The 23766-nt window shown below is 36.4% G+C and overlaps 1 protein-coding gene across 6 annotated transcripts; it reads left to right on the top strand.

Moving 5' to 3' along the window:
- Positions 1–2795: 2795 nt before the first annotated feature.
- klc4 (kinesin light chain 4) lies at positions 2796–23718 on the top strand. Of its 6 annotated transcripts, none has more exons than XM_060880893.1 (16): positions 2796–2985; positions 8356–8611; positions 8841–9071; positions 10471–10552; positions 10669–10894; positions 12280–12367; positions 12533–12634; positions 13285–13458; positions 14134–14233; positions 15617–15657; positions 15803–15858; positions 16148–16256; positions 16850–16954; positions 21212–21330; positions 21790–21853; positions 22859–23718. In XM_060880893.1, exons 2-16 carry the CDS (start codon positions 8363–8365, stop codon positions 22940–22942), a joined length of 1830 nt encoding a protein of 609 aa, XP_060736876.1. In that variant the 5' UTR covers positions 2796–2985; positions 8356–8362; the 3' UTR covers positions 22943–23718. The 6 variants fall into 6 exon arrangements, with proteins under 6 accessions (XP_060736876.1, XP_060736894.1, XP_060736904.1 ...); XM_060880911.1 differs by having other exon boundaries at positions 10474–10552; XM_060880929.1 differs by lacking the exon at positions 2796–2985 and adding an exon at positions 7088–7106 and having other exon boundaries at positions 10474–10552.
- The last annotated feature ends 48 nt before the right edge of the window (positions 23719–23766 follow it).

The raw sequence follows: 23766 nt of genomic DNA on the forward strand, positions 1-23766 counted from the left end.
CAGGACAAAGTCTTCAGCATAATTTGTGGATGATTTGAGGCTGAGGGCATTTGTGTAAGCATTGCAGTGTTATTCTCTATATTATATTTCTTTCTATATATGCCGAGTTGAGACTGGTACACTGTTACACATAGAGGGGTTGTGTGTAGTCTCATTGTCAATTGTACAAAAAACTGTCTATACTTTGTCGTAGCTCTACAGTGCATTTCATCGGACGGCTCGGCTTCATTCGTGTGCAGTTACGAGGCTGAATTTTGTTCGTCAGAAATCTGGATTTTTCTAAAGTTCTCTGTTGAAACACTACAATGACGTAAGCTTGCCCTCACTTAACATCCAAGAGCGTTCAGTAAAAACACTAATATGCGGCCAGTCTGTTTGTCGAGATAAAGATCTGCAGACATATTTTGCACAAATGTCAATTTAAGTTATATAACAGTATTCCTTTGCGGTATACCACTGAGGCAAGCTTTGCTCTTTATGTTCCCGTTCCGTATGTGAACGTACGTATTTTTGTTTCGTATTGTTTTTACTCTGTTCAGTTGTCTTAAAAACTGTTGTGAATACAGAAACAATTTTAACCTTGCCTGCATTATTTTTAACTGTTATTGTTATTAACCTGTTGTTTTGTATTACCCTTTTGAAGGAGTTGACCTCTTTTATAGGATATTTTGTGTTCAATTAAGGTTTTGAAGCATTTCACATGTAACTGAATACAGGAAAAAATGAACCAGTGTGTTCTGTTTTATGAGTGCACAGACAAATACTTTTGTTTTGCTTTTTTCTGTATTTGATAAATACATAACATTGTGTAAATTGAAATAAACGCTAATGCTAAAACCTGTGTGCATTTAATACAAACGAAGTGAGAATTTATAACTGGTTTTGTAAAGTCTTAGTCCAACTGGTGATCTCGTAGTAAAACTAAATAGAAATGATTTCATATACAAAATTACAGGCTCAGGCCATCACACAAACAGCTGCAATGTGCCATGATGTCACAGAAGTCCCTGGAGCGGTACTAGGGGCATGATTTCCAAATGATAATCCCTCAGCTGGTGTTTTGATGCTGGGGCTCGAGAACGGTGTCCAAAACATAGCTCCAAACTCACAATGTATGTTTTTCTATCATTTTCTTCCTCAACAAACCATTCAGTGGGTCCACATGCCTTGCAAACAGGGCCGACGTCATCCTGTGGAAGAGGCGACTTCCATCAGGAAACATGTTCATTCGTCTAGGGGACAACTGGATATACAGTACACTATACCGTACAAAATGTCCTCACAGCATAACAGAGCTTCTGTTTTTTCTCTTTAATTAGTCAGTCACCCATATATATTTCTTTAAATCAATTCAGAGATTCATTAAAAAATATGAAGGTATATTCATTTTATTTCAAAGGATTCACAGTGGTTAAAACCACAGAGAAGCTTTAGCTGTGTTTCTTATTTGGAGACCACTTCAAAGTAAAACCAGTGAAAAAGACATGACATGAACTGGTTAGTGGAAGGAAAGCTTACATCTAAAGAACTGGTGGAACACAGATTTATTAATATGTCCGCTGATTTATTTATATGATTTTTTTTATTTACTTGGAAATCAACAGCAGGTTGATAACCATGTAGTTTAGCTTGTGATGTCTCTGTAATCCACCAGATGGCAGTAGTGTACGAACATGCGTATTACCCGAATACATCTAGATTCTAGGAGAAGTTAAAATATCCCCAAGTTTTATATATATGGTCAATATAAATTTTACTACATGTAAATAATTAACATGCATAATGGTTGTGCTACCATACTATTGTGAAACAATTTAAAAAGTCTGAAGCATTTCTACTTCAGTGCTTGTCACCTTAGTGTCATTAAAATATAGGGACATTCTATAACCATGTAAGCTCAAATAACCACCCCAAACCATGTGACAAAATGTGTTATGATCTGATGAGCCCAGATGCAAAATGTGTAATAATTCCATAATTCCTAAAGAGGCCAAAAATAAGCATACCTATGTAGAAACATGATGGTGGTAGCATCATGCTTTCAGGCTGCTTTTTCCATGACATTGTTTACATTTACATTATTTACTGTCCAGTGTCCCACAAATGAGGATGGGTTCCCTTCTGATTCTGGTTCCTCTCAAGGTTTCTTCCTTAAATCATCTCAGGGAGTTTTTCCTTGCCGCCGTCACCTCCGGCTTGCTCATTAGGGAAACGTTAGAGATATATAGAATTTTAAATTAATATTTTGAAATGAATCTTATACTTTAAATTCATGTATTTATTTATTTGTTTTTTATTTTGTTTCTATACTTCTGTGAAGCTGCTTTGAGACAATGTGAATTGTTAAAAGCACTAAACAAATGAATTGAATTGAATAGAATTTTATTCAGCTAGATCTTTGGCTGTTATTAAAGTGGGTGGAATCATGAATAGTTTTTTTTTGTTTGTTGGTTTTTCATAAATAAGATAAACTAGCCAACTAAAATTCTGCAGGGTGACCTAAAGTAGGCTGTGCACAGGACTTTGATGGATCAAGAATGTTTTGCATTAAAGAGTGGGGAAACAATGTGTATTTTTATGCATTCAACTCCTTTAATAAGTGTATAGGAAATCGTGAACTAGCTTGAAATGTAATGTATCTCAGAACTAAGATAGCTCTCTGGTTGTTGACGTGACTTAAATGTGGTCATGAGATTAGATCTTTTACTGTGCTGAAAGTTTATGGGGGAAATGAACAGCTGGGCGTTTCCTTTAAACACAACTCCCACCTCCTGATCCTCACAACAGAGCCTCAGAGCTCAGTCTGCTGTCTGTGCTGGAGATACTGCTCTGTCTGTGCTGGAGGATTTTCTGGATGTCGTTACACTGGAGGACTGCTGTTAACCGGGTCATCACACACACACACACACACACACACACACACACACACACACACACACTGTTACTGGAGCTGGAGCTGAGCTGCTGATCTGTGAAGTGTATCTGGTATGTTAACTTTGTGCTCACAGTCTTAAACACATATACACGGGTCATGATTAACCTTTATACCTCTAAATCTATATCTAAATCTACTCAAATTCTTTCTACCACCAGCTGAAAATGGAAAACAATGGAAACACCACATGAAAAACATGTTTCCTTCATGTTCAAATGTACCAGAGCAGAATAAATATGTAAAATGGTACAATATGTAAACAAATTGTGAGTAATCTCTTGTGTGTTCATACTGAGAAGGTGAACATGGTTACCGATCATGACACTATACTAAGTGAAAAATAAAGTATGGGGCAACAATTTAACAAATACATTAAATATTTCTGTCAGGAGTTTGCCCGCTTTTGTTAGTCATTCTTATAAGTATGAGGTTTGAGATATTGATAAGTATATTAAAAATATATATAAAATGTGAATGAGCCCTTGATTCAATTTAGATTCTGGTTTGTTTTTTTTAAAGTTGTCAGAATTCAAATGGCGCTTTGAATTAATCAGGGCATGCACATGATCCAATTACAATGAAATTATTTCAGTCAACAGACTTATTTTTAACCATGTCACATCAAGAGTTCACTGATTGGTCTTTAATACTTTGCAAGGTATATCGCAACAGAATGCGTCATATATATGTATTTGCTTATTTTAGTCATATTGTGTAGTTCTTAATAAATTTCTTTAAATTAGGATCAAATTATGGCACTAAGTCTTTTAAATTTTACACCGATATTTCTTTGTATGTGTCTCAGGGAGAAATGTTTGCTGTGTATTGCATGGGTGATTTTCTAAGTGCTCTTTCATGGAGCTTGACGAGTCTTTGTTTGTGTGATGACAAAGCAAGATTTTGCTCTCTGGAGTGTAATAACACAGTGGACTATGACCTGGTGTTATTAAGGGAAAGCAAATATGAGGCATGATTATGACTCCTCTGAGGTAAAGACAGTGGTCGGGCTTGTATTCCTGTGTGTCCTACAGCATATGATATAATTGCAACTGCTTTCAAAACGCATACTTTACAGCACAGGTGATTTCCCAATTCTAAAGTTGTTGATTAATTTTCTACAGTAACAGCTTACACAGGGACTTGTTGGTTTATGTGCCACATAACCAGAGAAAACCATTTGTAATTGTTGATATGAGGATTCTGTAAGGAGCTGATTATTTAGTATTTTGTATTTTTTGTAGTCTCTAGCTGTAGTTTATAGTTTACAATAGTCAAGGGTAAAGATCTTCCTTTAAATTATCCAACATGACAAAGCCTTTAGGGTGGAAGGACTGTTTATACCTGCTGTAATGTAAGTGATAAAGATTGCGTCAGATAGGGCATCCGGCGAAAAACCTGTGGCATATTTAATATGCGCACCACGTGATCCGCTGTAGTGACCCCAAACAGGGAGCAGCCGAAGGAATAAAAATATTAACTTAGCTTAGTTAAAAGTAAGAATTACAATTTCAACAATGATGAAAACAATAAAAAATCTTTTGTCGTGCTCATTGTGTCTTCTTTTACATTTCTGATGGACAGCAAGTCTGTATTTTTTACTGTATGTTTATTCTGGATCATTACTGCCTTAGCTCAGTGTGTGGGATTGTTTGTAGTAACGATCCCGGTTGGCCTGACTATAAACTACAGATCCCTACATATATTATTTTTAATCCAGTATGGTTTGGAATCCAAATCTAGAGAGTATCAAGATGGTCTTTAAAAGACATTACAGTGGCTCACTGGAAGTCCTTGGCTTTGATGTGGTAGCTCATTGGTTAAGGCATTAGACTACTGATTGTAAGGTTGTGAGTTTGAATCCCAGGTCTACCAAGCTGCCACTGCTGGGCCCCTGAGCAAAGCCCTTCACATTCAGTCGTATAAATTGTAAGTCACTCTGGATAATGTGTCTCCAAAATGCCATAAACTAGTGCTTGGGCCTTTAGATTGTCCACATTTTCTGTTATACTTACTGCACGTTTGCATTATTATTATCCGATTGACAAAGTATTCAGTGTTCTTGATGTTTTGCTACTACAGTTGTCACAATCCCCAAATTCTCAGCTCTATTGTAATGCAGTGATAAATACTATAGTGCAAGAGTGTGTTGTGATGTAGTGGAAAATGAATAAAAGAAAATGCATATAATAAAAGTTTTAATAAGTTTTATTCAGTGAATACAGAAAGGTTCTGCCTTGCTCTAGCTGTTAAGTGTTCCAGTTTAGGAGGCATGGCTTTAGCTGCTATTCTGAAGGGAGAGGCTGAATTTGTTTGAATTTTGAATTTCAAAACAGCCATCTGCAATGTGGCCCATCTTTATATCTCTTTGGACATAATTTGCTCTCACATAGAGATAGAGACACATATCACAATACTATTTTTATTTTGATATGTACCACAGCATGACTTATGAAGTAAAACCAGTAAATAGATAGATAAGGGTATCCATCATCAGGTCTAATTAAGACTCAATTGAAAGGAGCATCTTCTGCCAGGCTTCAGTAGTTTGTGATCAGGAATCATGGATTCAGGGCTTGTCTTTTCTGCGTGGTGGATTCCAACAGGGTTTCTGCAGGTGTCAAAGCTCCAGCAAGACCTTTTGACAAAACTGAAAGATGAAATGAAAAATCCATCAGAAGTAAAACAGAAGCTGAGCATGCAGCATTATGATGTAAGAGAATGGTTATAGCTGCTGTCCACCCATCCCTCCACAGGAACCTGGAGTTTATCCTTGTGGACTTCTTGACACAAGATAGGTGACACCCAGGACAGAGTGCCAGTCCATCACTGCATAGAATCTTACTCAGGTGTTGCTTCTGCTTGGTTGGAATGTAAATCTGAAGCCACACCTTTCCAGATAAGACTGGACACTGATCTATGTATCTGTTCAACACAACCTCATAGAGCATCTGTATTAATCCAAACATTTCTGCATACTGGATTTGTGATTACTACGAGCCTTACATTATTAATATTACATTTACATTTACAGCATTTAGCAGACACCCTTATCCAGAGCAAATTACTTTTTTTTATCTGATTTTTATACAACTGAGCAATTGAGGGTTAAGGGCCTTGCTCAGGGGCCCAGCAGTGGCAGCTTGGTGGACTTAGGATTCGAAATCACAACCTTCCGATTGGTAGCCCAACACCTTAAACACTAGGCTACCACATCCCCATTATTATTATTATTATTTATTTATTTGTTTGTTTGTTTGTTTGTTTGTTTGTTTGTTTTATTTATTATTATTATTATTATTATTGGCCTGTTAATGGAACACTGGAAAGTTTTGAGAGAGTTGAAAAGTGTCACTGTGACTCACTCGGGTCATTTATTAATTTCATACATTAGTCTTTGGTTATTTTGTTTGGCTTGGTTAATAGTCATAATATTCATTTTAGAATTCACTCACAGCTTTCCAATGTTGTTTCTCTTGTGTGTGTATGTGTGTGTGTGTGGTGTGTGTGTGTGTGTGTGTGTGTGGTGGTGTGTGTGTGGTGTGTGTGCGTGTGTGGTGTGTGTGTGTGTGTGTGTGGTGTGTGTGTGTGTGTGTGTGTGTGTGTGGTGGTGTGTGTGTGGTGTGTGTGCGTGTGTGTGTGTGTGTGGTGTGTGTGTGTGTGTGTGTGGTGTGTGTGTGTGTGTGCGTGTGTGTGTGTGTGGTGTGTGTGTGCGTGTGTGGTGTGTGTGTGTGTGTGTGTGTATTAATCAATTAATCAATTTAATATACAGTATATCTTTTGTGTGTTCTAGTAATTTAATATGCAGTCATTTGAATGGAAGCTGTTGAAAGTTAATCCTCAACTACAGTCTCTCATTTTAATGTTTTCTCCAAAGCCACACCTCAATCTGTGCACACTGTCTAGGCTAGTTGTTTTATTAAAGTAACCATAATGCGAGGAGAATTTTGGCAAATATTCAAAAACATGACCTGGCTTAAAAATTTACCCACGTTTCAAAATTATTGCATGTGACACACTCTCTCTCTCTCTCTCTCTCTCTCTCTCTCTCTCTCTCTCTCTCTCTCACACACACACACACACACACACACACACACACACACACACACACACACATACATGAGGCTTGGCAACTGTATGAGAAGAAAAACAAAAGAAACAACATTGGAAAGCTGTGAGTGAATTTTAAAATGTCTTTATTTGCTTGTTATCATTGCAACACAAAATTAACTGCCTTGTGTAGGTGAGTGTTTAAAATGGCAAGCTTCCATCACTGTTGTGTTCATTTGCTCTTGAATGGGAGAATATGGCTAGATTACTCTTTGATTGTTTAATATTTAGTTCATGTTTATGACACTTCTGGGTTAATGTTGAACTGCAGTGGCTTTAATCTTCCCAGATATTTTATATTTCAACCATGTAGAAAGCAGAATGCTTTGATAACAGACGCCAGGAGTATGAGAAAGATGGGGCATCTGGAGGCTTTACAGAGATGTACCTATCTGATGTTTTCAGGCATTAGAACAACCAGAGGTTTTATAAACTGTTCACGAATCATGCAATGATTTAGAAAGATGTGCTTTACGTTGCCTAAATACTGTCTTCAATGCTAGCCATTTTAATGACAGCCACATATAAAGCATGATTTTATTTAAATTTAAATAATGTTATAATGTGTGTGTGTGTGTGTGTGTGTGTGTGTGTGTGTGTGTGTGTGTGTGTGTGTGTGAGTGTGTGAGTGTGTGTTTTGTCTTGCGTCTGATCACAACAAAGGAGGAATAGAGACACATTACATGTGTGAAAATGCTGCAGAATCTAAGATGTGCTTGAATAATAATTGCAGTGAGAAACAAATTAAAATTGCAATATATAGTTTAATATATATCTTTTATGTGTTCTAGTAATTTAATACCTAGTAATTTGAACAGAAACTGTTCTGAAAGTTAACCCTCAGTTACAGTCTCTCATTTTAATGTTTTCTCCAAAGCCACACCTCAGCCATATAAGATTTTCTAAATGAGTGCATGGACACGTTGCAGATGAAAACGTTTAGTTAAAACAGACTACACTTTAATGTTTGATGTCTAAAATGTAAAAAGTTAAGTATATCTATTGTCTAAACATTATTTAATTTTTAACTTGGACTTTGTAACCGCTAACTTCCCTGTAATTTCTTAGTTCAAAGTGTAAACCAGACAAGTTGCTTGTCTCGAGAACAGACAAAAACTCACACAGACTCAGACTATTTAGGTTCAATCTTGTTTTGTTAAGTTTGTGTTTCTTATTATTTCTGGATTTTTGTGTTGTCTGAGATCATTTAATTAAATACGCTTTAGAAATACTACAAATGAAAGACTGCATGAATAAATCACAAGATAGTTTGCACACAATTTGAACACTGAATTTCCTTTACATTCTCCCAGTGAGAGCATGTCCACCATGGTGTTCTGCTGTGAGGAGAAGCTGGAGAGACTAACACAGGAGCAGATTATCTCCAAAACCAAGATGGTAATCCAAGGTCTGGAGGCGCTGAAGAGCGACCACAGTCTCATGCTGCACAGCTTGATAGAAACCATCAGGTACTTGAACATGGACGAGGAGGCTGGCCTGGTGCATGAGAAATCTTCACTGCTGCACAAGTCTGTGGAGATGATCGAACTGGGCCTGGAGGAGGCACAGGTAAGGAAAGATTTGACCCAGTTAAAGGGTTGGATCAGAAGGGTAAAGGTTAGGCTTAGACAAGGATCTAAAAATAGGAAGTCAGATGTAATAGACTGAAAAGCTTGTTAGATTATAATAATCTGATCAAAAATCATCCAATAAGCAGAAGTTCCTTGTTTTAAATGCCATGTTTGAATTGAGGGATACATTAGCAGGCTTGCCTGTGTTACATGTGTTACCCCTGCAGGTGATGACGGCACTGGCTGCACACCTGAATGCAGTGGAAGCAGAGAAACAGAAACTGCGAGCTCAGGTGCGGCGGCTTGTCCAGGAGAACAAATGGCTGTGGGAGGAACTGGCCAACGTGCAGCAGAAACTGCAAATGTCTGAGCAGACTTTAGCCCAGGTAGAGGAGGAGAAGAAGCACCTGGAGTTCATGAACCAGCTCAAGCAGTACGACCAGGAAACCTTGCCAGAGGTAGAACATACACACTATCTAAGAGGTTTTTAATGTAGTGCCAACCATTAATCAGATAGGTCTTATTCGTCAATAACATGGTTTAAGGTCAGTAAATATTTGGATTTTAAGAAGTCTGTGTTTTGTAAGATTTTTGATTAAATCGCAGGTTTTCAGGTTTTTATTTTTTGTTACATCCTACGCTAGTCTACATCCCACTTTCGCTGTTTGAACGAATGAAGCGCTTAGTTGCTCCACACAAAATCCTTATATGCAAAATCCTCATCACACAAATGAACATCTGAAATCTGCAACACTGTCAGATGCATTCTGCAAACAAGCGCTGTGAACATAAGCTGATGAAAAGAACACCTTGCCCAGTGTTAAGCATCAGAGTGTCTCTGTTATGCTTTAGATTGTGTGGAATAAATCATTACACAGCAAGTCTTCAAGCTTGCCACATTTTAGCTTTTGTCATTGCAGTGATACTAATTTCCGCTTGTCCAGCTGAAATTCTTTTTGGCTGTTTTTGTTGTTGTTGTTGTTGTGTTAGCATCAAGTGTTCAGTTTACCTTCACATAACTTCCTCTAACAGATGACCTCATTATGCTTCTGCAAAATTTCCTAAAAGTCTGCTAGATTTCCTCTCCTTAATTTTTCAATCCTGCTTTGGTTTTCACTTCCTCTCACAGTGAACTTTTTTTTTTAGGTGTTTTCTAGGTGTTTTTTCTGACCTAGTGCAGAATGGTGGCTCACTGGTTAATATTTTGAGGTCACTGATCAGAAGCTGAGGGCCTTAAACCCCAGCACCATTAAGCTGCCACTGTTAAACCACTAAGCCTTTCTTTTTCATGTTTCTATATCATAACTGATCCAAGCTAACAAGCAATGATATGCAAATAAAAAAATTTCACTGGGCTGTAATGTATATGTGACAAATAAAGGCCTCTTCACTTTATCGTAGATGTAAACATATGAGATGTGGCCACAAGGCAACAGACCAGTGTTTACAATGTCAGATGAGCCACCAGCATAGAGGATAGTAATCAATGTTCATTTGTGCTTCATTGAACAGCAAATTCTTGCATGCCATTTTCCCATGATCCCTTACATAGCAAACCTTCCTACAAAACATTACCTTCAAGGTAAACGTGTCAATACATTTTTACTATAAAAATTTGATGTAAACACAATTTTCATGCTGAAATTCATATTTTGGCCTATATACAATGTTATTTGATACCCAGGTTAAAAATAAATATTAAGTATATTTAATAATAAATATAAAGTTTTAACAGCTTTTTTACTGTTAGTTGCAAAAAGAAGTATTTACATAAAGTTTTTTTTAGAATGCTAGAGGGAAATATTGGTGATTGTACTCAGAGTAATGCTGAGGATGTTATAAATGGGAATTTTGCAGCAGGACGCGGAAAATGAGGAGACATCAAAAGATCCTTTGGATGAGCTGTTCCCTGAAGATGAGGAGGCGAATCAACCACAAAGTAGGACATTTCTCTCATCTATTTCTATAAATGACATCTTTGAAGTGTTGCTCAGCTTCGTTATTGAAGAAGAAAGTGTGTCTTTTTGGAATTATGAATTTTCTTGGTGTGTTCAGCATCACAGCAAGCGAGCAATGTGGCAATGGCAGCAGCCAAGCAGGGATGTGAGGTGCCTGACAGCTTCAGAACCTTCTATAACCTGGTGATGCAGTACACCAACCAAGGCCGCTACGAAGTGGCAGTGCCATTATGTAAACAGGCTCTGGACGACCTGGAGAGAACAGTGGGCCATAATCACCCCGACGTAGCAGCCATGCTCAACATCCTTGCTTATGTATACAGGCCAGTTCTCATATATTTGCTATGGAAAAATAATAATAATAATAATAATAATAATAATGATGATAATAATAATAATAATAATAATAATAATAATAATAATAATAATAATAATAATAATAATAAAAATACAAATAATAATCTATATTTTGTATATCGCCTTTAAAAGTAGCTTCTCAAAGTGCTTGATATAAAAGATGAAATTAACAGATACACATAACATTACAGACACTAAAACTAACCATACAAAAAATAAAAAGCCAATAAATAACAAACAAAGAAATCACATAAAAGCTACCCCAATAAAGTACGTTTTAAGGTGGGATTTAAAAACACCCAGGGATTCTGCATTCCCAATCTCTGAGGGCAGGGAATTACACAATTTGGGAGCCAAAGAAGAAAAAGCCTGATCCTAGCCAAGTCATGGGCATGTATCCTGAAATCTTAGCTTGTTGTTTCTACACTAGTTTTACAGTGAATGTTTTATTAACCCAGGCCTCTGATTATAATCTGTAGTAATTTATTTTATGGGGCACCAAATGTCACCACAATGACAGGGATATCTTACAGTTTTTATCTTGTTGGGCCCTGGCAAAAAAACTGTTTTTTAAACTGCAGATTTTATAATTAAAAATCATTTAGGTTCCTGTGGATAATGGGTTAGACTGAGGTTTAGGCAGAAAATGAATTAGGTGCATTAATAATTATTGCAACAGATAGACTTCATAAAGATAGTAAGACAAATGTGAATTGATGAGTAGAAACTAACATCACCTTGTAGTTTCATTTCACTTTTTTAGTTTTTCCACTTTGTGTTAACAGGCAGGGATTTTTGAAAACACTTTTGTTTCTCTTTATTATTTTTAGCATAACTCTCAATTTCCACCTGTTTTGGGGTGTCCCTTTTCAGAGATGGTTAATGGCTCATATAAATATGTAGCATTTCTTAAGTATTTCCATTTCTATCCAGCCTACTAGTGGCAATATATTCATAGAAAAGTAAGAAAAACAAATAGTTTTGTTTTTTTCCACACAAATGTTTCTATCTTCAAAGTAAATTGTGATATCAAAACTATTTGAACTCTCTGAGATGCAACAAGTGTTGTTCATAAACTTCACAAATTCAAAGGCGTTATCTTCAACCGCTAAAATTCTGTGTACGATTATTCCAATGGAAGGGACAATGTCTCACACTGAAATACAACAGCGTCCTGACTCATTTTATATCAGATTTGTGGCAATAAAATAATTCATTTGTTTGAACTGATTGCATGTATTAGTACAAACTTTGAAACATGTCCTTTTTTGCATCTGGGGCTTGTTTGAAGAGGTATATTAATATGCACAAATATTCTAATTAAGTTGTTTATGTCCTCTTTCTATTAAAGGCACCAGAGTAATTTTAAAGAAGCATCTCGTCTCCTATATGATGCCGTGACAATCAGAGAGAGGACTCTGGGTGAGGAGCATCCCTCAGTAAGCTCCAACACACACACACACAATGAGACAGTACAAAAATAACTTGAATAGTTTCAATTTCAACTCCATACTGTGGTCAGGCCTCAGTAGTCACAGTCAGTTTAATAGTGACTCTCACCGTTCTCCACACTTACTATTTTAACAATGTTGCTTCACCTGCAGGTGGCTGCCACGCTGAATAACCTTGCAGTGCTGAACGGGAAGATGGGGAAGTTCAAGGAGGCCGAGCCGCTGTGTAAAAGAGCTCTGGAGCTGAGAGAGAAGGTATCAGGCTTAATTATTCAGCTCCTGATTTCTTTTTAATTCTATACGTTGAGATTAATTGCACAAAATTAATAGAAAATATGGTGATCATAACAATTAAACTGTAATAAAACTTGTTTGTGTGTGTGTGCATTGTGGCAAGTGAAGTCTGCTGTTGTCATGTTTGTAGATTGTGACTGGAAAAGGATTTTAAGGCTTGGGTAGAACTGACAATTAGAAAGAACTATAAAAAAATAAAGTATAAATTATACCGTGTTGTTCCTTAATCCTTAGGGATTAAAGTATTGTTCAATTTGTAAAATTGCCGTGTATATACATCACTTCATCTTTGATTACTTTTTATAGCATGTCCCATTGTACATACCTATGTACAGTGCTTTCCATTTATTTACATCTCTTAATTTACAACCTGCAGTTTAATCGTTCTAAACACAATAAACATTTGCATAATCTTTTTTGTTTATTGTAACTCAGAGGATAATCAGACAGAAAAATGCTAACAACTGCTAGTTTACTGTGTCAGTACTTTGTAGAACCACGTTTGGCTACATTAACAGCATGACTCTGAGTTATCTCTAACAGCTTTACATATTGGATCCTGATATTTATTTCTTATTCTTGGTCAATTGTGTGTCTGTGTTGGTGTCCAGGTCCTGGGCTCAGAGCACCCAGATGTGGCCAAGCAGCTGAATAACCTGGCACTGGTTTGTCAGAACCAATGCAAGTATGAGGAGGTTGAGTATTACTACTGCAGAGCCCTCGACATATATGAGAAGAATCTGGGTCATGATGACCCCAATGTTGCTAAAACAAAAAACAATCTGGTGAGAACCAGCACGACACTTGATGGTAATTGGTGTCCAGACAATTTGGTTCTTTGGTTTTTTTTTACATGTACCACAGAACAGCACTCCAATGTTAGATTAGGGGTCCAAGCACCAACATGCTCAGAACCCAATAGGATCTTTGGATTTTTGCTAAGATTTTTCTCATTCTTTTTACTTCTTCTTCTTCTTCTTCTTCTTCTTCTTCTTCTTCTTCTTCTTCTTCTTCTTCTTCTTTACAAATCACTCCCCTTCTACTACTCATAGAAAGCATGACTGGCCTGATCAAACTAATCCCCACCCCAACTTTGAACCTATAAACCACACAGCGAACCCTAAATCATGCAATTATTTTTCCATGAAATTGGCTTTTAGGATTTGTGGAATATTTGAGAACAACTGTTGTGAAAAAGTCCTGGGATCCTCACACAATATTAGTGTCAAAAACTCAACAGAGATCTCAGTACTTATTAAAAGCAAGTTAAAATGCATACATATACAACGGGTAGAATGTGGTCATTTATGGGGTGAGCTTATGTTCTGTTTAACTGTCTGGATCATAATTCTCTCTCTCTCTCTCTCTCTCTCTCTCTCTCTCTCTCTTCTCTCTCTCTCTCAGACACATGTTCACAATGCCATTGACAACTGATAGTATTGTTTTTGTATTTATTCTAGGCCTCCTGCTATCTAAAACAGGGTAAATACAAGGAGGCTGAGATCCTGTACAAAGAGATTCTTACACAAGCTCACAAGAAGGAATTTGGAACAGTAGATGGTGAGTAAACGCTGCGAATACCTAGACTAACTGACTAATAAATATAGCTAATAAGATCAAACAGTTACACAAGTCACTGTACAGCTTCCCAAAGATGAGATCAGGAGTTTTTTGGCATTTACTGAAGACCTAATCTAATCATTTCTGGTCTGTTTTCTACAAATCTGTGTAGAAAATGCAATTCTTGTTCATAAGTTTATTGTCTCATACTAATTCATATTTTGTTTCTCTTACATTTACAATAATGTAAATTTAACCCTCTACTCAGAACACTACAATACTGATTACTGATTATATGTATGTGTCTCTTGGTTTTGATTATTACTTTTGTTACTCCTTGGCCTCTCACACTATTTCTTTTTCTCTGCAATGTTATTTACATGTTTAACAAATAGGCCAAGATGTCGCTGAGAGAAGCTCAAGCTGACCACTTCATGTCCTGAAGAACGAGAGTTACTAAACGTTGCATTATTTTGTTACTAGTCTAAAAAAAAGGCTTCATTTGTCAGTGTTTACTGTAGGACTGTCTAAAATATAAAAGACAGAAAATGCATGTGAAGTTATACAGTTTTTACTCCATATAAAAGGTAAAAAACCTTTCAACAAATCAAAACTAAAACTTGGAACAATATTATCATCCGAGGAAGTTTTTAGCTGTGTTCTGGGCTTTTTTGCATTTATATAGATGGCTGTATAGAAATATCTACAGACGTTTTTATATAGGTTTGAGATTATTTAATTTGAGGAAAATTTAAGTTTCTTGACATTAAGACCTCAAATATGTCTTGATTGAATTTGGGGTAAATGAAAAAATTTTGGCCGTTTACATCATCAGACTCTTATAACTGTTATGACATGTTTCTGTATGTACATATGAATGTTTGCATGTGTATTTTTCCTTCATTGATTATTTATTATTTACTTTATAGTTTGTGCTTTAATTTACTTATTTAAATTGTTGTTACATTTGCTTCAACCTTTCTACTGTCTGATCTGTCTGATTATTCTGTCTGATCAACAAAAAATGTTTTGATTTATTGATATGATTTTAATTAATTCTGTTGATTTCTGTAATCCTGGTTTCAATAAATCAGCATGTCAATGAATTTGAAATTTTTCTGATCTGTTTTTTTTTTTTTTTTTTTTGCCATTATTTGAAAATGAATTGTATAAACTTTTCCACGTCAGACATCTCAAGATACAGATATACGACATACAATAATTAACCAGTGGCGCTTCACATCGGTTGTTGGATTAGGTTATTTGTATCTGAATGTAGAGTTGTTTTTAGCTGTATGTGTATAGTCAGGAAAATTCGCCAGCATGGCTGTATAACTTTTATTTTGTAGCTTTGAACCTGTATCCCTGTTTCTCTCCTTCTAGCTGAAAACAAACCGGTCTGGATGCATGCTGAAGAAGACAGAGTAAGTCACTAATCAAATGTGTCATGGTCTAGAGAACCCAGAGTCACATTTTTCACTATTATCCATCGCCACATACTGAAGATCTCCCAATTAGCCAAGATTCACATCTGAGAGAGTTTTTATTTCTCCACTCTCTCCCCCTTAGGGCCCGGGGGGTAATGATACTCATTATGCTGAATATAAAGCCTGCCATGTGACCAGGTGAGCCAAACAAGGCCTAATTACACTGCTATGTTCACACAAGCAGATTCTTTCAGCATTAACGCTCTTATCCCAATACATCCGTTGTCGAGAAGCCATGTGTTTGTGCAGGTTTAGCTTACAAATCATTTCTTTCTATTTTTATTGAACCTTTAATTATTCAGTAAGTTCAGGCATATTTACTAGTAACTACTATGGATTGTTCAGTAACCATATTAAACAGATAGATAGAGTCTGAGACACACAGCTTTGAGCATCAGATTTGAATGTGTTGTGTGATTTTTCATAGCCCTATAATAAACAGCGCCATACGGAGTCTCGGAGCTCTGTATCGACATCTTGACAAAAAGCAAGCAGCAGATTTTATGGAGGATTACGCCATGAGAACATACAAACAGGTCAGTGTCACACCATCTCAGGTTATTCCAATCCCCTGAATCCTCTGACAAATCTACGAACATCCTATAACCTACTCGGTTACTTTTTTTAATCACACAGATCTGTTCCTAATGACAGGTACATTACACAGACACACCTCAAACCTCAGTTCTTTACTCTTAGCTATTCAATCTTCAACTATTCATACGTTGTCTTTCAATTCAACTATTCGATTTCATTCATTCTCTCATGCATCCTGCCCTCACATTCCACTGCTTTACCTGCTCCTACATGGATTTCCTAAAGAATTGTTCTTCCTAAATACAGTCAGATCCATGTTTCAGTAAATAATCTCACCTGGATACTGCAGACTTGTAAATAAGCGCTGTTTTTGTAATAATAAAGTCTTTTCTGTACTCATCTCAGTCTCTTATTCACTTATTTAATAGTAGTATTGCCAGTTATTCCTGCCAGGCCTAACCTGCATCAGATGACTAATCTGATTTGCAATTCTTAATTTGAAAAAACATAATTTTGCTCTTCTTTAGGTTTTACTCCATATTACGTTAAATCAGCAGGAAGTTTGTTTTTTATGCTTGTGTGTCTGCACCAGGGCGTCACGTTGGAGCCACTGAATGATGAGTTCCGGAGGAGAAGCTCATCTAATTACAGCGTTAAGTATGAACCTAGAGATGATGGCAATGTGGAGTGGCGTGGGGTGAGTGCTTTTTACTAACACTCCAGGTAAACATGCATACTGCACATTCTAAACTCTACAGTACAATGTTATACAATAGGCAACACACACACACACACACATACTGTAATACAACATAAGCAAACCCGATTCTAAGTTTTTATACAAAACACAATCAGCCTTGTAGTTAGAGCAGATATTTCTAAAATGTATAAATGTATAAATCACTGTTGTCGACACCACTAACATAGAATTAACAACCCAGGTTTTAGGAATGTACAGTGTAAAATATCAGATTGCATATATATAAATTATTTTTTATTTTACATTTACATTCTAGCTTACTAAAGCGGAAAGCCCAGTGTTGTAGGGTACCTACACAGACCATTAAGCGTATCCCAGTCTCAGAATTTTCTAAACAACTACACTGTAGTCAGATTGTATAAATCATCATCATTTTTCGTTTAACTGTTGCCTGGGAGAGTTGTATCTGGGCCATTAGAGGGAATTCTTCTCAAGCCAAACCTCTCCAACAGTGGGTCTCAGCCTGTACTTATTCAGCACTGTATCATTTAATTAGCAATGAGGTCGCTAGTGCATTTTACAACTTCCCATTTGGATAGTGATGGATGATGTGGTTAGAGCTATTGGCCCTTACAAGAAACAAATCAAAGATGAAAAGGACTCATTTGGCCAGAAAATACGAACATAAATAACCCTAAATATTATTCTATTATATATATATAATAGAATAGGGTATAATTAAGTCCCCTGATTGCTAAAGAGCAATAACCCTCACCACCTCAGATATATACATGGAGTGTATTCTGCATGTGTTCATCTTTAGTGACTGCCTGGTCAGGACCAGGAGGGTTTTAATTACCCCCCTGGTGTGAATGTTGCTGTGCAGTAGGCAGTTTTCTGATTCCGGCTGTATTTCTGTATCACGCTCAGCACTCTGAACACTTCAGATTCAATTGATCCAGCAGATAGTGCAAATGAGTAACCAGATGAATAAATAAACAAGCAAAGGTAATTCATGACACACCAATTTACCTCAAAGCAGAATCTGGCTCAGAAATCTTTAAAGAGACATTAGTTTTCATTGTTGTTGATTTCTAGTCTTTGAACTAAACACTTTAGCTAAGAATGTTTTTATTATTAGTATAGTTTTTAATGGTTTAGTGTTTTTTCTGCCTTCTTCCACCATCTTCCTTCTTTTAATGTTCCTCCTTTTGCTCCCACAACAAATCAGTTCTGATTGCATTTCTCTCTGAATTTCTCACTTGTCCTGTAATTCCTATTTTAAACCTTTCTCTCTCTAGGATGTTTTTTTTTTGGCTTCATTTTGGATTTGTTACTGTCAGGAATTGTAGAGGATGTGCATACAAGTGCAGGCGTTTTCAGATACGTTGAAAAAGGTAACCAAACACAGAGAAAACAAGGACTAATACATGAACAGAGGACACTAGGGAGAAAACATCTGGACTATAAGTGAGACTATGACATCTAAGATAACATATGAACAACAACAACACATGCTTAAAAAAGAAAGACACAGAAACCAGAACTTAAATTGGAGTGTTATTGGAGAGTAACATGAACTGGGTGAGTGAACAGTGGGACATGTGACATGGTAATATAATTCAGCAGCATAACACATGATTGTTGCTCTTTTGTGTTGGGTTAAATTACAACTTCACGGCTACACAGTGAACAACCACAGCTGGGTTAAACATTAAACGCTCTAAAGAAACACATCAGTCAGGGGTTTAGCATGGGGCTGTGAGACAGTTTGTTGTCTTGCTCACATTTGTTTATTTACCAACTCACTTTATAAACCTGATATTCTAAATGTACAGTTTAGTCTACAGTATTTAAAATGCTAGTACAAGGATTTTACTTTCATTAAATGAAAATTAGTCATTAAGGAAAAAGCTATAAATAATAAAGACTTACTGGATTTCTTTTCCTGGTAACTTTATTGTAAACTTATTGTAAACACTTTGCACTTGAACGTGCATAAAGTAATTGTGTTATATTTAGCCATTTGATAATATATAAATAATTCTGTAAAGCAATAGTTATAAGACTCTGAATTCAGTTATAAGATAAGATAAGATAAGATATACCTTTATTCATCCCACAATGGGGAAATTTCTCTGTTACAGCAGCAAAGAGAAAGAAATATATATATATATATATATAAGAATAGAGACATAATACAATATACAGTATATACACAGCACAAGGAAAGGATATACACAGCTACAGAGAAGGGAAAAAAAGAGACCACAAGTAAATAGTTACGCTAACAGACATATTGCATACAGGTAATATTGCACGTTTTTAAAAATTTCTGTTATTGCTTATTGTTTTAAATACTTTGTTATTGTTATTATACAATTAAACAGTAATACAGTGTGTAATTATGGTGACTGGTTCACTGGGAACAGCTTTGATTGTAAAGTCTACCCTAAGCTCTCCCTGCACTCCAAAAGACCTTAGTCTCCTCAGCAGAAAGAGTCTACTCTGCCCTTTCTTGTAGATACTTGCCTCAGTATTGTCTGTCCAGTCCAGTTTGCTGTTCAGATGAACACCCAGGTATTTGTAAGAGTCCCCTCTCACAATGTCCTTTCCCTGAATGATCACTGGGGTAATGAAGTTTTGTTTGTGCCTACGGAAATCCACCACCAGTCTTAATGATTATCTTAATGATTCCAAGCTTATGGAGACATGCAGTTTTCTATACTGATTCTTGTACTGTTATGCGTTTGCTTATGAAAGAGCAGAGTTGCAAGTTGTTTTGTGCAGGGCTTCACACACTAAGAGGAGTTTTGAGACATCATTTACAAAGAAAGAGTATCTCAGTGTGGGGCAGCAAAGGCTTTCAAAATGTTCTTGGTGTAAAGAGCTTGGCCTTTAGTCTGTGCTAATGAGTGAGGCAGACTGAGCGATGCAGCCATTGTGTTTGCAAAAGAAGCTTACTTTTAAAAAAAAAGGGAAAGAATGTGACTATGGAAAAGGCCTAAAGGAATTACAAGTCTATTCTTAAAATGGCAGCTGGACGTGAGCTTCTTACAAGAAACACAAGAAACGGTTGAAACCCAGTGCTGTAATGATAAAGTTTTTAATTAACTAAGCATTTTTCTTTTAAAAATATGCCCGAACTTTTTTCTCTTTAATTGGCTTGCTTTGTTAAGATAAGAACTAGCATTTATTGCTTTTATTATTTGTTATTATTTACATCACAATTGATGATACCAGTTAAGAAATATCCATTATTCATCTTACGATGATTAAAAGTGTGTGTGTGTGGACCCTGATATATCCTTAGTGTGTGTAGATCCATATATTCATCGCAAATGCAGTTCTGTTTCCAACCAGCAGTAATGTAAATAACATTACATTAATGTAAATAACATTTAATGTAAATAACATTAAAATCTACACCCCATTAACACAGTTTCTTGTTGAATTATCTGTATAGGCTGCACATGCTTGACATGAAATTCCTCCACGGCTAGTTTAGAAGCTACTTTTAGTTTGCCAAAAGACCACAGGTGTAATGTGTTTGTGTGTGTGTGAGTGTGTTCGGTGTGTTTATCTGTAGTAAAGTCAGTGTTGATGGCATGTCAGTGTTGTTTGACAAGCCAGTAAATGGCTTTTCATCTGTAAAGGAGTGATCTGCTCTGTAGCTCGCTGATTATTGGCTTTCTCCCATGTGGTGAATTACATCTTGTTTTCCATGGAAACAAGGTTTATCACAAATACTGCTGTAATCCAGCAAGCACCGATTGACCTGAGCTGTTTGTTAGTTCTTGTATGAGGTGTGTGTGTGTGTTTGTGTGTGTGTCTGTATGTGTGACAGAGAGAGAGAGCGAGAGAGCGAGAGCGAGAGCGAGAGAGAGAGAGAGATGTTGCATATGCTACGCTAAATAACTTTACAATTTGACAATACAGTGTTTGCATGTAAGTATTTAATTCAGGTGTGTGTGCCAGCAAAACACCCCACCATGAATGGAAAATCTGACAGTTTTGAAAAGGAAAAAAGGAATTTCATTGTGCAGTTAATCCAAATATTAAACTATATTTAGTAAGTCTTACTGCAGCTTTTACTTGAAAAACATAAAGAACCAAATACCAAGGTTTATTTGTACACATACCTATGTAGGTTATGTAGTGTTCCATTATAATTAAACAAACATTTGTGTGTGTGTGTGTGTGTGTGTGTGTGTGTGTGTGTGTGTGTGTGTGTGTGTGTGTGTGTGTGTGTAGGATGGCGTTTTGAAAAGGACTGGTTCTCTGGGGAAAATGCGAGAGGTGCTTCGCAGGAGCAGTGAGATGCTGGTGAAGAAACTGCAGGACACCATACTGCAAGATTCCCCTAACCCTTAGTAAGATTTGCATTTATTTACATATCCCAAAGGTATTTACTAAAGATTCTATAAATTTGTAATATCCTACATTTTAGTGCTTTCTATTCAACCAGACTGTTGCTCAATATCAATTTATGCCATATTTTATGGCATATATTTCTTTTCAATTCTACAATTCTGTATGACTTTACTGTTTTTATAAGACTGTGCAGATCTAGTACACAGATTACCACAGAACTGCTGACTTCCTTTCATTTTAATTTTTATTTTTACCTTGCACGATATTAATGAGAGTGTGTGTGTGTGTGCCCTGCGATGGGTTGGCACTCCGTCCAGGGTGTATCCTGCCTTGATGCCCGATGACGCCTGAGATAGGCACAGGCTCCCCCTTGCACGATATTTCCAAAGATATTTTGATACATGGAATTTTATTTCATACAGCTTTTATAACTGCACTTTATCATTGATTTCCTGTAGCTTGAAGAGAGCAGCCTCACTGAATTACCTGAACAGGACAGGAGACAACTATGATCCTTTTCAGGTAAGATGATTCAGGGTTAATTAACCAGTATTGAGAACAGCATTGTTTGCTACTCCTGTAAACATTTGTCAAGACACTTATGATCATGTTTTACATATTGCTTAATAATTATGAAAACATTTGCTGTAGAGATTTGCTGACATTGGGTCTGTTCACAGAGATCTGTGTCTTCACAGGAAGCTTTAGGGTTTAAGCTTAAGCTTCATTCTATACTAATCTATTTAGGTGGAATCTGGTTAGAATGAAACAAGAATTGTATAAATACAACCAAAACAACATGAGTAGACATTTTTAGAGCATCATCTTACATTGAAGTGTGATTTGTTTATTGCACAAGCAAACAAAAAACAAAAAACCATTCTGTTTTCACTCTTTCGTAACATAAAGCTGGCTATCAGCTAACTTATGACATATGTTCCTGTAACCAGGCAGATTGGAAGAGAAAATAAGCTTTTTTTTTTTTTCACTCTGAAACTATTTCACATTTTCCAGGGAAGCACAGTGGCTTACTGGTTAGCATGTTTGCCTCAAGGGTTGGAGTTTGATTCCTGTATCCACCCTGTGTTTGTCCAGTTCTCCTCTTGCTTCAGGAGTATCTCCATACAGTAGACTCCATACAGTAGACATATGCTGTGGGCCGATTGCCATCTCTTCATTGTAGTGTGTGAATGGATGTCTGAGTGTGTGTGTGTGTATGTAATTGTTGCCTGTGAGGCATTGGCACCCTATCTAAGTGTTCTCCACTCTTACCTTGTGCCTTGAGTCACTACAGAAAATGAATGGATGCATTGAAAAATGTTTGCTTCCTGAATTTTTGAATAGCAGGACCACAGCAGTCAAACTAGACATTTTGAGCGATTATACTTTATTGTATATTGTATGAGCTTCTACACCAAGAGTAGTCCTGGTCATTCAGCAAGAGGTTTTTGTGTATCATCAATGTATTTGAATAAAACTGCATAAAACACCACTTTTTTATTCAGCTTAAACTCTTTCTGTTCACAGAGTGGCAGAGCAGGCAGACGGCTGAGAGACAGTCGAACCCTGAGCTCCAGCACTGTGGAGCTGTACGGAGGCAGTGGAAATTAGGATACATACACACAATTGCATGCACACAAATTCTTTTCTTTTAACTTTATCAATACATTCATTTATTTCTAGCTTATGAGCCATACACAGCACAAGTGAGTTTTCTCTTGTTAGTTAATCACTGTTATGAATAATCAATGAATGTGCCTGCACTATTTTTATATAAAATGTGAAATTTGATATTTGAAAATGGCTTTTATTTTTGATTCTCCATTCACCGTTTGAATGTTTGCACCTCTCAGGGAAACTGACTCTCCCAAAAATAAAGCACTGATGACTAATCCCAGGTCGTGAAACATTTTCCCTGTTTGTTTGATTGTTTTAGTTCAAAGCCACATGTACTCAGCTGGGCTGCTGTTTATGATTGTGAAGTGTATCATTATTGTAGGTAACTTGTACAACCCCCTCATATTCAACATGATTGTGACATTACAGTTGTTAGATGTGTTTTTGGGTGTGTTGTTGAAATCACAATAAAATCACTGCTTTTCCTGATCCTGCATGAGCTACTCAGGGTTAAAGATTACAAAACATCTTTATATGTATCACTTTTTCAGTGTCACTGGGAAAGAGCTTGAACAGACTGAACAGTGTAGTGAACATTTCTGTTGATTTGTTTTCAAATAATCACAATTTCTGATTTCTTTTTATTTGTATAGTTTTAGTTTTGTACCACACAAGGCTGTGAATTTTATTATATTGCACTTAAAAGGGGAATAGTAGTCTGGTGATTCATGATTTACAAGCAGAATAAATACGTATAATATTTGATACCATTTTCTAGTATTTATTTCCAGGTTTTAAATATCTGTTGATTTACTGAC

The sequence above is a fragment of the Tachysurus vachellii genome, chromosome 1 (assembly GCF_030014155.1).
Source record: "Tachysurus vachellii isolate PV-2020 chromosome 1, HZAU_Pvac_v1, whole genome shotgun sequence".
NCBI lineage: Eukaryota > Metazoa > Chordata > Actinopteri > Siluriformes > Bagridae > Tachysurus > Tachysurus vachellii.